The sequence below is a fragment of the Salvelinus fontinalis genome, chromosome 15 (genome assembly GCF_029448725.1).
Source record: "Salvelinus fontinalis isolate EN_2023a chromosome 15, ASM2944872v1, whole genome shotgun sequence".
Taxonomy (NCBI): Eukaryota; Metazoa; Chordata; class Actinopteri; order Salmoniformes; family Salmonidae; genus Salvelinus; species Salvelinus fontinalis.
The window spans coordinates 24017827-24029770 of record NC_074679.1 but is presented as its reverse complement, the minus strand read 5'-3'; the positions used below and the strand labels follow the sequence as shown (position 1 = coordinate 24029770).

At 43.0% G+C, this 11944-nt stretch overlaps 1 protein-coding gene across 1 annotated transcript; it reads right to left on the bottom strand.

Moving 5' to 3' along the window:
• Positions 1–211: 211 nt before the first annotated feature.
• LOC129812095 (coiled-coil domain-containing protein 28B-like) lies at positions 212–10115 on the bottom strand. Its single transcript, XM_055864044.1, has 5 exons — positions 9877–10115; positions 9583–9751; positions 9254–9421; positions 406–428; positions 212–266 (listed from the first exon to the last, which is right to left on the bottom strand). The coding sequence occupies exons 1-5, from the start codon at positions 10113–10115 to the stop codon at positions 212–214; spliced, it is 654 nt and encodes a 217-aa protein (XP_055720019.1).
• Between the last annotated feature and the right edge of the window lie 1829 nt (positions 10116–11944).

Genomic DNA, 11944 nt, shown 5'->3' with positions numbered 1-11944 from the left:
ACAATATCTAAAATTGCAGAACTTGTGCTATGAATGTGGAGTATTTGTCTCGAGATCACAAATTAAGTGTTTGACACCTGTTTGAATCAATCAATCATTTACAAATCCTTATCTAACCAGGGGCTCTATGTGGCCCAGTTGGATCAATATCATGGGAACCTTTCCTCGTCGTTGTGGGATGATGAGCGATCTGCCATCCTAATCTTCCTCGTCAACGTCCAGACGTCTTGGGAAGGTCCTGGTTTTTAGCCAGGTGTAGTTTTTGTCTGGACACAAATACATTAAGGATCCAACACAGGCACATTAAGGATTCAAGCTAAACAGAAGTCAGTGTCAAAGTCAGTGTTTTCCCTGGTAAATCAGGTGAATCCCAGAGATTGCGAGAGAACATTTGGAAAAGAATACATTGAGCTGCTGAGTTGTTCCATCTGAGGGGGAAATTAAGATTATGTAGCCCCGGGGCTTTGTTACGTGTTCAATACTTTTTTTTGCCTTTATATAGGTGTTATTAGGAACTTGTTGCAACATTTACATTTTTATAGTCCCATGTTGGGGTAATCAGAGTAAAACATAATTAGATGGAAGTATAGGCTTACAGAACAACAGAATGCTAGCTCAATACATGACATCTCACCACATCAATCATTGTATCTGAGGAGGAACAGGGATTGAACCAAAATGCAGCGGAGTTTGAAGAAATGATTTATTAAAGAAAACACGAACTTGACTAAACTAACAAAAACAACAAACGGTGTAGACAGACCTGGACGACGAACTCACATAAACACGAAGAACGCACGAACAGGGAAAATAGCCTACACATAAAAATGACGAATAACAAAACAAACCGAACAGTCCCGTATGGTGCGACCGACACAGGAGACAACCACCCACAACAAACACTGTGAAACAACCTACCTAAATATAACTCTTAATTAGAGGAACGCCAAACACCTGCCTCTAATTAAGAGCCATACCAGGCAACCCATAAACCAACATAGAAACAGAAAACATAGAATGCCCACCCAAACTCACGTCCTGACCAACTAACACATACAACAAACTAACAGAAATAGGTCAGGAACGTGACAGTATCACTGTTAGTAAGCCCTAGATCAGCCCAAATTAGTAAATTCTACTAGCTAATATACACAGTAGAAAATTCATTTCACAGCCCATCTGTTTTGCTGCTACATTATTGCTTGCTGCTATGGCTACAGAGTATTCTTGGCACCCATATCTCTAATGAGCTGAAGGGCTTTCACACCACACTCACACTCACTCATACTGAACACTCACACATACCACACCACAGCAGTGGATGCTAGAAATCAAACTAACAATGGACACATTTCACATTTTGGGCCTGAGGTCAAACTGTCTGGTCTGTCAGTGTATGCTGCCTCTCCACAGCCAACTACTGCGTGCCTGGATAGGATGTGAAAAGCATGCATTATCACATTTTTGGACTGGATGTTATCCAAAAGACGTCAGTGTGATAGATATGTTTTATTCAAGAGCATCTGCTAAGGATGTAAACATGAATGTGTGGGAAGAACCACACTCTGCTTATTTACAGACAGCATGTAAAATAACCATTGCCCTTTTTAAAATATTTTTTTATTTAACCTTTATTTAACTAGGCAAGTCAGTTAAGAACAAATTCTTATTTACAATGATGACCTACCAGAAGGCAAAAGGCACGAAGCAGCCAAAACTGTCAGTAAGAGTGCCCATGATTGAATATTTGAATGAAAAGATGGAGATACAACTGTCTAGTTTGAGTGTTTTTGCAGCTCATTCCAGTCGCTAGCTGCAGTGAACTGAAAAGAGGAGCGACCCAGGGATGTGTGTGCTTTGGGAACCTTTAACAGAATGTGACTGGCAGAACGGGTGTTGTATGTGGAAGATGAGGGCTGCAGTAGGTATCTCAGATAGGGGGGAGTGAGGCCTAAGAGGGTTTTATAAATAAGCATCAACCAGTGGGATTACAGGTATACAGAGATGACCAGTTTACAGAGGAGTATAGAGTACAGTGATGTGTCCTATAAGGAGCATAGGTGGCAAATCTGATGGCCGAATGGTAAAGAACATCTAGCTGCTCGAGAGCACCCTTACCTGCCGATCTATAAATTACGTCTCTGTAATCTAGCATGGGTAAGATGGTCAACTGAATCAGGGTTAGTTTGGCAGCTGGGGTGAAAGAGGAGCGATTACGATAGAGCTGGTATTCCCAAACGGTGGTACGGAGGTACGACAAATAAAAATGTGATTCACATTTCTTTTTTATATACTGTATATACAGTGGGGAGAACAAGTATTTGATACACTGCCGATTTTGCAGGTTTTCCTACTTACAAAGCATGTAGCGGTCTGTCATTTTTTTATCATAGGTACTCTTCAACTGTGAGAGACGGAATCTAAAACAAAAATCCAGAAAATCACATTGTATGATTTTTTAGTAATTAATTTACATTTTATTGCATGACATAAGTATTTGAACACCTACCAACCAGTATGAATTCCGGCTCTCACAGACCTGTTAGGTTTTCTTTAAGAAGCCCTCCTGTTCTCCACTCATTACCTGTATTAACTGCACCTGTTTGAACTCGTTACCTGTATAAAAGACACCTGTCCACACACTCAATCAAACAGACTCCAACCTCTCCACAATGGCCAAGACCAGAGAGCTGTGTAAGGTCATGAGGGATAAAATTGTAGACCTGCACAAGGCTGGGATGGGCTACAGGACAATAGGCAAGCAGCTTGGTGAGAAGGCAACAATTAATAAAAAATGGAAGAAGTTTAAGATGACGGTCAATCACCCTCGGTCTGGGGCTCCATTCAAGATCTCACCTCGTGGGGCATCAATGATCATGAGGAAGGTGAGGGATCAGCCCAGAACTACACGGCAGGACCTGGTCAATGACCTGAAGAGAGCTGGGACCACAGTCTCAAAGAAAACCATTATTAACACACTACGCCGTCATGGATTAAAATCCTGCAGCGCACGCAAGGTCCCCCTGCTCAAGCCAGCGCATGTCCAGGCCCGTCTAAAATTTGCCAATGACCATCTGGATGATCCAGAGGAGGAATGGGAGGTCATGTGGTCGGATGAGACAAAAATAGAGCTTTTTGGTCTAAACTGCACTCCCCGTGTTTGGAGGAAGAAGAAGGATGAGTACAACCCCAAGAACACCATCCCAACCGTGAAGCATGGAGGTGGAAACATCATTCTTTGGGGATGCTTTTCTGCAAAGGGGACAGGACGACTGCACCGTATTGAGGGGAGGATGGATGGGGATATGTATCGCGAGATCTTGGCCAACAACTTCCTTCCCTCAGTAAGAGCGTTGAAGATGGGTTGTGGCTGGATCTTCCAGCATGACAACGACCTGAAACACACAGCCAGGGCAACTAAGGAGTGGCTCCGTAAGAAGCATCTCAAGGTCCTGGAGTGGCCTAGCCAGTCTCCAGACCTGAACCCAATAGAAAATCTTTGGAGGGAGCTGAAAGTCCGTATTGCCCAGCGACAGCCCCGAAACCTGAAGGATCTGGAGAAGGTCTGTATGGAGGAGTGAGCCAAAATCCCTGCTGCAGTGTGTGCAAACCTGGTCAAGAACAACAGGAAACGTATGATCTCTGTAATTGCAAACAAAGGTTTCTGTACCAAATATTAAGTTCTGCTTTTCTGATGTATCAAATACTTATGTCATGCAATAAAATGCAAATGAATGACTTAAAAATCATACAATGTGATTTTCTGGATTTTTGTTTTAGATTCCGTCTCTCACAGTTGAAGTGTACCTATGATAAAAATTACAGACCTCTACATGCTTTGTAAGTAGGAAAACCTGCAAAATCGGCAGTGTATCAAATACTTGTTCTCCCCACTGTATATACTGTAAATATATTTAATTTTTTCACATTTTCAAACAGTCCATTTATATTTTCCAACTGGGCTATACATTTGGGTGAGATTTTTTTCTTGCCTGAGTACGCTCGTTTCACAGCCAAAAATAAAATGAAACAATCTAGTGTTCAGTGAAATAATGTCAAATACAGTTAGCCTAGTCAAATAATTAACATAATCACATTAACTGTTACTTTCTTGCGGGAATTCCACTTACGGTCCATATGTTGCCAAACGTAGTTGCTGCTCATGTTAGTATCTGCACTGATGGCCAAAAGCCATGACAGGGAGACATAGTGGAGTGGTAACGCGCGTGCAAGCAGTTGCTCATGGTGCCACTTGGGTACACTGCAGCATCCACTGAGAGGCTCTTGCTGCCAAGAGAATCCCGGACAGCTTGAAAGACGTTTTGGACACTACAGTGAAAATGTTTAACTTTGTTAAAGCAAGGCCTCTGAACTCTCCTGTATTTTCTGCACTATTCAATGATATGAGCAGCGACCATGTAACGCTTTTACTACATACAGAAGTGCGCTGGTTATCAAGGGGCAAAGTATTGACATGTTTTAATGAATTGAGGGACAAGCTTAAAGTTTTCTTTACTGAACATAATTTTCACTTGTCTGACCGCTTGCATGATGACGAGTTTCTCACACGACTGACCGATCTGGGTGATGTTTTTTCTCACCTGAATGTTCTGAATTTAGGATTACAGGGACTCTCCGCAACTACATTCAATGTGCGGGACAAAATTTAGGCTATGATTAAAAAGTTTGGTGCTCTTCTCTGTCTGCATTAACAAGGACAACACACAGGTCTTTCCATCATTGTCTGATTTTTTGTGTGCAAATTAACTCAAGTGTACGGACAATGTCAAATGTGATATAGTGAAGCACCTGAGTGAGTTGGGTGCGCAATTACGCAGGTACTTTCCCGAAATGGACGACGCAAACAACTGGATTCGTTATCCCTTTCATGCCCTGCCTCCAGTCCACTTACCGATATCTGAACAAGAGATTCTCATCGAAATTGCAACAAACGGTTCTGTGAAAATTTTATTTAATCAGAACCCACTGCCAGATTTCTGGATTGGGCTGCGGTCAGAGTATCCTGCCTTGGCAAATCGTGCTGTTAGGACACTGATGCCCTTTGCAACCACGTACCTATGTGAGAGTGGATTCTCGGCCCTCACTAGCATGAAAATTAAATACAGGCACAGACTGTGTGTGGAAAATTATTTATGACATTGCAGAGTTATGTGCATCCTTTCAAGCACACCCTTCTCATTTTATTCACAATTTTCGATGAACAAATAAGGTTTTATATGTAAGATGGTTAAATAAAGAGCAAAATGATTGATTATTATTAGATTATTATTTGTGCCCTGGTCCTATCAGAACTCTTTGTCACTTCCCATGACCGGGTTGTGACAAAAACTCCCACTCATTCTTATGTTTAATAAATGTATCGTATAGTGTCTGTGTGGCAGGCTTACAATGACGACAAAAAACAACATTTGAGAGTGCGCTGACCCTGGTGCTAGAGGGGGTATGCAGCTGGAGGTTGAATGTTTGAAGGGGTACGGGACTATAAAACGTTTGTGAACCACTGTGATAGAGGAAACCAAGTCTAGATTTAACCTTAGCCTGTAGCTTTGATATGTGCTGAGAGAAGGACAGTGTACCATCTAGCCATACTCCCAAGTACTTGTATGAGGTGACTACCTCAATCTCTAAACCCTCAGAGGTAGTAATTACACCGGTGGGGAGAGGGGAATTCTTCTTACCAAACCACATTACCTTTGTTTTGAAGCTGTTCAGAACAAGGTTAAGGGCAGAGAAAGCTTGTTGGACACTAAGAAAGCTTTGTTGTAGAGCATTTAACACAACATCTGGAGAGGGGTCAGCTGAGTATAAGACTGTATCATCTGCATACAAATGGATGAGAGAGCTTCCTACTGCTTTCAGCTATGATGTTGATGTAAATTGAGAAGAGCGTGGGGCTTAGGATCGAACCTCGAGGTACTCCCTTGATGACAAGCAGTAGCTGAGAAAGCAGATGTTCTGACTTTATACACTGAGAGAGGTAGTTAGCAAACCAGGCCAAAGACCCCTCAGAGACACCAATACTCCTTAGCTGGCCCACAAGAATGGAATGGTCTACCGTATCAAAAGCTTTGGCCAAGTCAATAAAAATAGCAGCACAATATTGGGGCAATGGTGACATCATTTAGGACCTTTAAGGTTGCAGTGACACATCCATAACCTGAGCGGAAACCAGATTGCATACCCGAGAGAATACTATAGACATCAAGAAAGCCAGTCAGTTGATTTTTGACAATCTTTTTCAACACTTTTGATAAACAGGGCAAAATAGAAATTGGCCTATAACAGTTAGGTTCAGCTTGATCTCTCCCTTTAAATAAAGGACACACCGTGGATGCCTTCTAAGCAATGGAAACCTCCCAAGAGAGGAGAGACAGGTTAAAAGGTTAGAGATAGGCTTGGCGATGATAGAGGCAGCAATCTTAAAGAAGAAAGGGTCTAAACCATCTGAACCAGATAATATTTGGGAGTCAAGTTTAAGGAGCTCCTTTAGCACCTTGGACTCAGTGACTGCCTGCAGGGAGAAACTTTGTAGCGGGGCAGGGGAAAAAGAGGGAGGAGCATCGGGGACAGACGCATTAGAAGGGGTGGGAGATGAGGAAATGTTGGACGGACAAGGAGGCATGTCAGAGTCAAATAGGAATCCTGACTTAATGAAGTGGTGATTAAAGAGCTCAGCCATGTGCTCCTTGTAAGTAACAACCACATCATCAACATTAAGGGACATAAGCAGCTGTGAGGAGGAGGGTTTATTCTCCAGGTCGCTAACCGTTTTCCAGAACTTCTTGGGCTTAGACCCACAGAGAGAGAACTGCTCCTTAAAGTAACTTTGGCCTTCCGGATAGCCTGAGTGCACTTATTTCTAATTTGCCTGAACGAGAGCCAGTCAGCCTGAGTATGCGTGTGCCGAGCGATTTGCCAAATGGAATTCTTGAGGTGGAGTAACTCTGCCAGATCACGGTCGAACCAGGGGCCGAACCTGTTTTTAATACTCATTTTCTTTATGTGCGCGTATTTGTTAACAATACCACTGAAAATATAAAAAAAGAAGGTCCAAGCAACAGAGGGGATCAAGCTGATTCTATACCAATTTACAGAGGCCAGATTATGAAGGAAGGCTTGCTCATTAAAGTTTTTTAGCAAGCGTCTATGACAAGTCAGGACAGGTCGCAGCCATTACGAACACAGGCTGTAAAACAGTGATCACTAAGGTCATTACAGAAAACACCATACCTATCAGGATTATTTGTGAGGATAACATCAAGGAGAGTAGCTTTCCTGGGTGTTTGGAGTCATACCTTGCGGGATTGGTAATAATCGGAGAAATATTTAGGGAGTCCCATTGCTTTAGGACTTGGTCAGGTGGTTTAAGCATGTCCCAGTTTAGGTCACCTAGCAGGACAAATTCAGACTTAGTGTAAGAGGCCAGGAGAGAGCTTAGGGCATTTAGGGTATAGGCCGGTGCTGATGGTGGCCGATAACACCCAGCAACAGTCAACAAAGTGTTATTTGAAAGTTTAATGCGTAAAACCAGATAATCAAATTGTTTGGGGACAGACTTGGTGGAGATAACCGAGCACTGAAGGTGTTCCTTGGTAAAGATTGCCACTCCACCACCTTTGGAAGATCTGTCTTGCCCGAAAAAGGTTATAACCAGAAAGGTTAACATCAGTGTTCAAAACACTCTTTCTTAACCACATCTCAGTAATGACCAACACATCTGGATTGAAGCTGTGAACCCACACTTTCCATTGATCCAATTTAGGTAATAAGCTTCTAGTGTTAACGTGGAGAAAACCAAGGCTTTTTACGAGGGCAGAAGTCAGTGAAGCAGATATCAGAGCACAAATCAGAATTGGGGCTATACAGTAGATGGGCCAGGGTGTATATGCACATTTCCAGCTATAATCAGCAGTAATACAATTAGGGCACGACAGAGGACAGGGAGAGCTCTGCAGTGTTGATTTATGACATCTGAATGTGCATCAGATGGCATCAAGATCATATTGTACAGCAATTTCATCAGTTAACATGAATACAAAGCCGGCGAGAGGTGGTTAGAATAGGATGGGAGGCCAAGAGTATGTGTAACCAATAGAGAGTCAGAGTCCCGAGTGTGGGAACAAACATAGACTGTCCCACGGTCGGGTAAACAAGCAAGTTCATAGTCAACAAAGCACTCAGTAGTCATGAGGCAAATAGCATAAAGCACAACCGAAAAATATAACAACTTGGAGCTAGCCGTTGTAAGTTCAGAGTCACTCGCCTCAACAGTGCGTGTGTGCTGTAGTTGAGCGAAAGCTTGGAAGAGATGAGGGAGAGTGACGGGGGTACCTATACCAGACAGGGGAGACAGGCCAGGGCAGATGGTGAACAGATCGCCAGGTGGAATCCAAGCAGCAGTGCAGCAGGCAACAGGTGTAGGTGTCACACCCACTTGGGAGAAGCTTTTTTCAGGAGGCAGATTCCTTGTAGAAAATCCCAGTTAGCAAGCTAACGTAGCTAGCAAGTCTCTGTCTGTCTTTTCCACATGGAAAGGGAGGTTGTTAGCTAGCTATATCTTTTCAGTATCCAAACACAGTTGTCCTGTGGCTGTTGTATTTTGGGGATTCTGTGGAGGATATATTCTCTGCACAGATGGAGGAGGCTGTGAAACTCTCCTGCCATTGTTAGGCTCAAGAGTTTTCACACCTCTCATTTTACACTTCAGTGCTAATTTCAGTCAGATTGTTTCCTAGCAGTTTGGTAGTTTAGTAGCATTATTTATTAAGCTTTATATAACAAAATTATAGAGATTATTGTCTTTTTCTTTTTGGCTTCAGTAAGTAGGTTCAGACTGAACATTACTCACTCAATTTTGTGTTGGATGGTATTTCCAGGTTCCGCTGTGTTTCTGCAAATTTTGGCTTGTTAGAAGTTTTTTTTCTTGATAGCTCTTGGTAGTAATAATCCATTCAGGTAATTTTGTCCAAAATCAAGGTTTTAGATACGGAATTGTGAATTGAAATGAAGGTTTTGATATTGAGGTTAGTTTCCTGTATAAGTCATTGCAAAAAAAATCTAGTTTATCTACATTTATTCAACTCTAATTCTATATTTTTTAAGAAGAACTCCGGAGTCCATTCTCTCAGTGTCTATTCACTCTCTCTCTCTTTTAGCAGTCCCCTTGACTACAGTGTGATTCAACATGACTATGATCTGGATAAGGACAGAAATGTGGTGAGCTGTGTACTACAGTGGTGCTTATGTTGCAGAGCAGGTGCTCCAGGTTGTGGTCGGAGGCACACTTCTGCTGGTCCTCTAACATCTCCTGCACATGGCTGTCCAGACTGAAATGTAGCCTTGCAAGCTTCTCTTGCATTTCACGCATGTGCTCCAGTTGCTCAAAGGAGCACACCTTCCCTGAGAGGACACAGCAAAGGTTATTCACACCTTTACATACCTGTATAAAATACAGAACGTCCTATGTAACCATTGCACTATGGTATAATTTAAAACAAATGGCCACATTTCCACTGAATAACTGGGTCTCAGTATTCACAGGGTTGTCCATGGTCATCTTACAAAAGCCTGCAATTTTATGGAGTGGAAGTCATTGAGCAGGTTGAGGAGGCCTCCCTCCATCTCTCTCACATCAGAGACGTCCGTAAGGAAGGAGTGCTGCAGTGTAGAGTACTGGGCCAACTTACTGGGCCCTGCTGGCTGGGGAGCCATGGCCTTCTCCTTATTGGGCCTGGTGAAAAGAAGCCAGACAACTAGAATCAACAGAAAACAGGAGTATAGCAAACATTAAGCTGGTCAAACCTGTACCCTAATACATTTATACAACCTCCATTTGACTGACCTGTAAAATTAGACATTTTGACTGTTCCAAATCTTGTTGTCTTTGGTGTAGCTGCTATGACCACATATTTGACAGTCCTGCTACTCTGAAGGACCTCTTGAGCTTGCCTCTGTTTTTTGGGGAGAGGGGGTTGGGGGGAGGCTAATGGAGAATGTGGCTGGAGGGGAGGACAGAGCTTGCGGGGGTTTACCGGGGGAGGAGGGGGCTGGGGGAGAAACACTTTGGGGCTCCACTTGTTGCGATTGTCCTCCATGGCTTGTCAGTGTGAAGCCCTCAGGGTAAGATGAGTGGCCCCTGCCTAAGCTTCAGGATGTCCTGTAACAACAACAAAGGTAGGAAGTCAGGATCTAGCGCTTCCCATCCCTGACAGGATTGGAGAGAGATTCTAGGATGAACATGGTGTGAGCTAAGGAAATGCATGTAAAGTACAATCATAACAGTTTCTCTATGGATTGTAAGCTAGGAAAATGGAAAATCAGGCTTAAGAGGCCAAAAGTAATGAGTGAACAGCGAGCAAACAGACATTTTACTTGGTAGACCTGCTGAATGTCAAATCGATGTAATTATCTAATTTTAAAAGGTAATACTTGCTGTATCTTGAATTCTGCCAGTCAATGTAGGCTTCTACATTAAAGTAGCCTCTTGTATCACTGACACACAATCCTCTGGAAAACAACAAAGGGGTTAACTGCAGGAGGTTCATGGCTGGATGGCTGCCAGGGTGAAGGTACATGACCTATTACCCCCACCTGAGCTTTAGCTATATTCTCAAATATTCAGAATTTTGACTAGCTTTGTACATTTTCAAGGTGAACAAGCTCACGCATCCAGGCAATAATATAGGCTTGTGTGGAAAACGTCCAATGGGGAGGATTCATTTTAGAATGCCTGTCCCTGTACAACAGGCTTGTGCAAACAGTTCCACTAAGAGGTATTTTTAGAATGCATAATTTCCTTGTTCCTTGGGGTGACAACACATTGCAAACAAGTCTTTCAACTTCTGTAGCTGGAAACCTGTGGACAATCATGCAGGTGTAATGATTTTACATACAGTGCATTCAGAAAGTATTCAGACCCCTTGACTTTTTCCACATTTTGTTACTTTACAGCCTTATTCTAAATTTGACTGAACAGTTTTTTCCCTCATCAATCTACACACAATACCCCATTATGACAACGCAAAAACAGGTTTCATGAATTTTAGCTCATTTATTTAAAAAAAGAAAAAAAAGAAATATCACATTTAAATAAGTATTCAGCCTCTTTACTCAGTCTTTGTTGAAGCAGTGATTACAATATTCTTGGGTATGACACTACAAGCTTGGCACACCTGTATTTGGGGAGTTTATCCCATTCTTCTTTATAGATCCTCTCAAGCTCTGTCAGGTTGGATGGGGAGCATCGTTGCACAGCTATTTTCAGGTCTCTCCAGAGATTTTGTTCAAGTCCGGGCTCTGACTGGGCCACTCAAGGACATTCAGAGACCTGTCCCGAAGACACTCCTGCGTTATCTTGGCTGTGTGCTTAGGGTCGTTGTCCTGTTGGAAAGTGAACCTTCACCGCAATCTGAAGTCCTGAGCGCTCTGGAGCAGGTTTTCATCAAGGATATCTCTGTACTTTTCTCCGTTCATCTTTCCCTCGATCCTGACTAGTCTCCCAGTCCCTGCCACTGAAAAACATCCCCACAGCATGATGCTGCCACCACCATGCTTCACTGTAGGGATGGTGCCAGATTTCAGCCAGACGTGATACTTGGCATTCAGGCCAAAGAGTTCAATCTATGTTTCATCAGACCAGATAATATTGTTTATCATGGTCTGAGAGTCCTTTAGGTGCCTTTGGCAAACTACAAGCGGGCTGTCTTGTGCCTTTCACTGAGAAGTGGCTTCCGTCTGGCCACTCTACCATAGAGACCTGATTGGTGGAGTGCTGGAGAAATCGTCAGAGTGACCATCAGGTTCTTGGTGACCTCCCTGACCAATTCCCTTCTACCCTGATTGCTCAGTTTGGCCGGGCAGCCAACTCTAGGAAGAGTCTTGGTGGCTCCAAACTTCTTACATTTTAAAATGAATGAGGCCACTG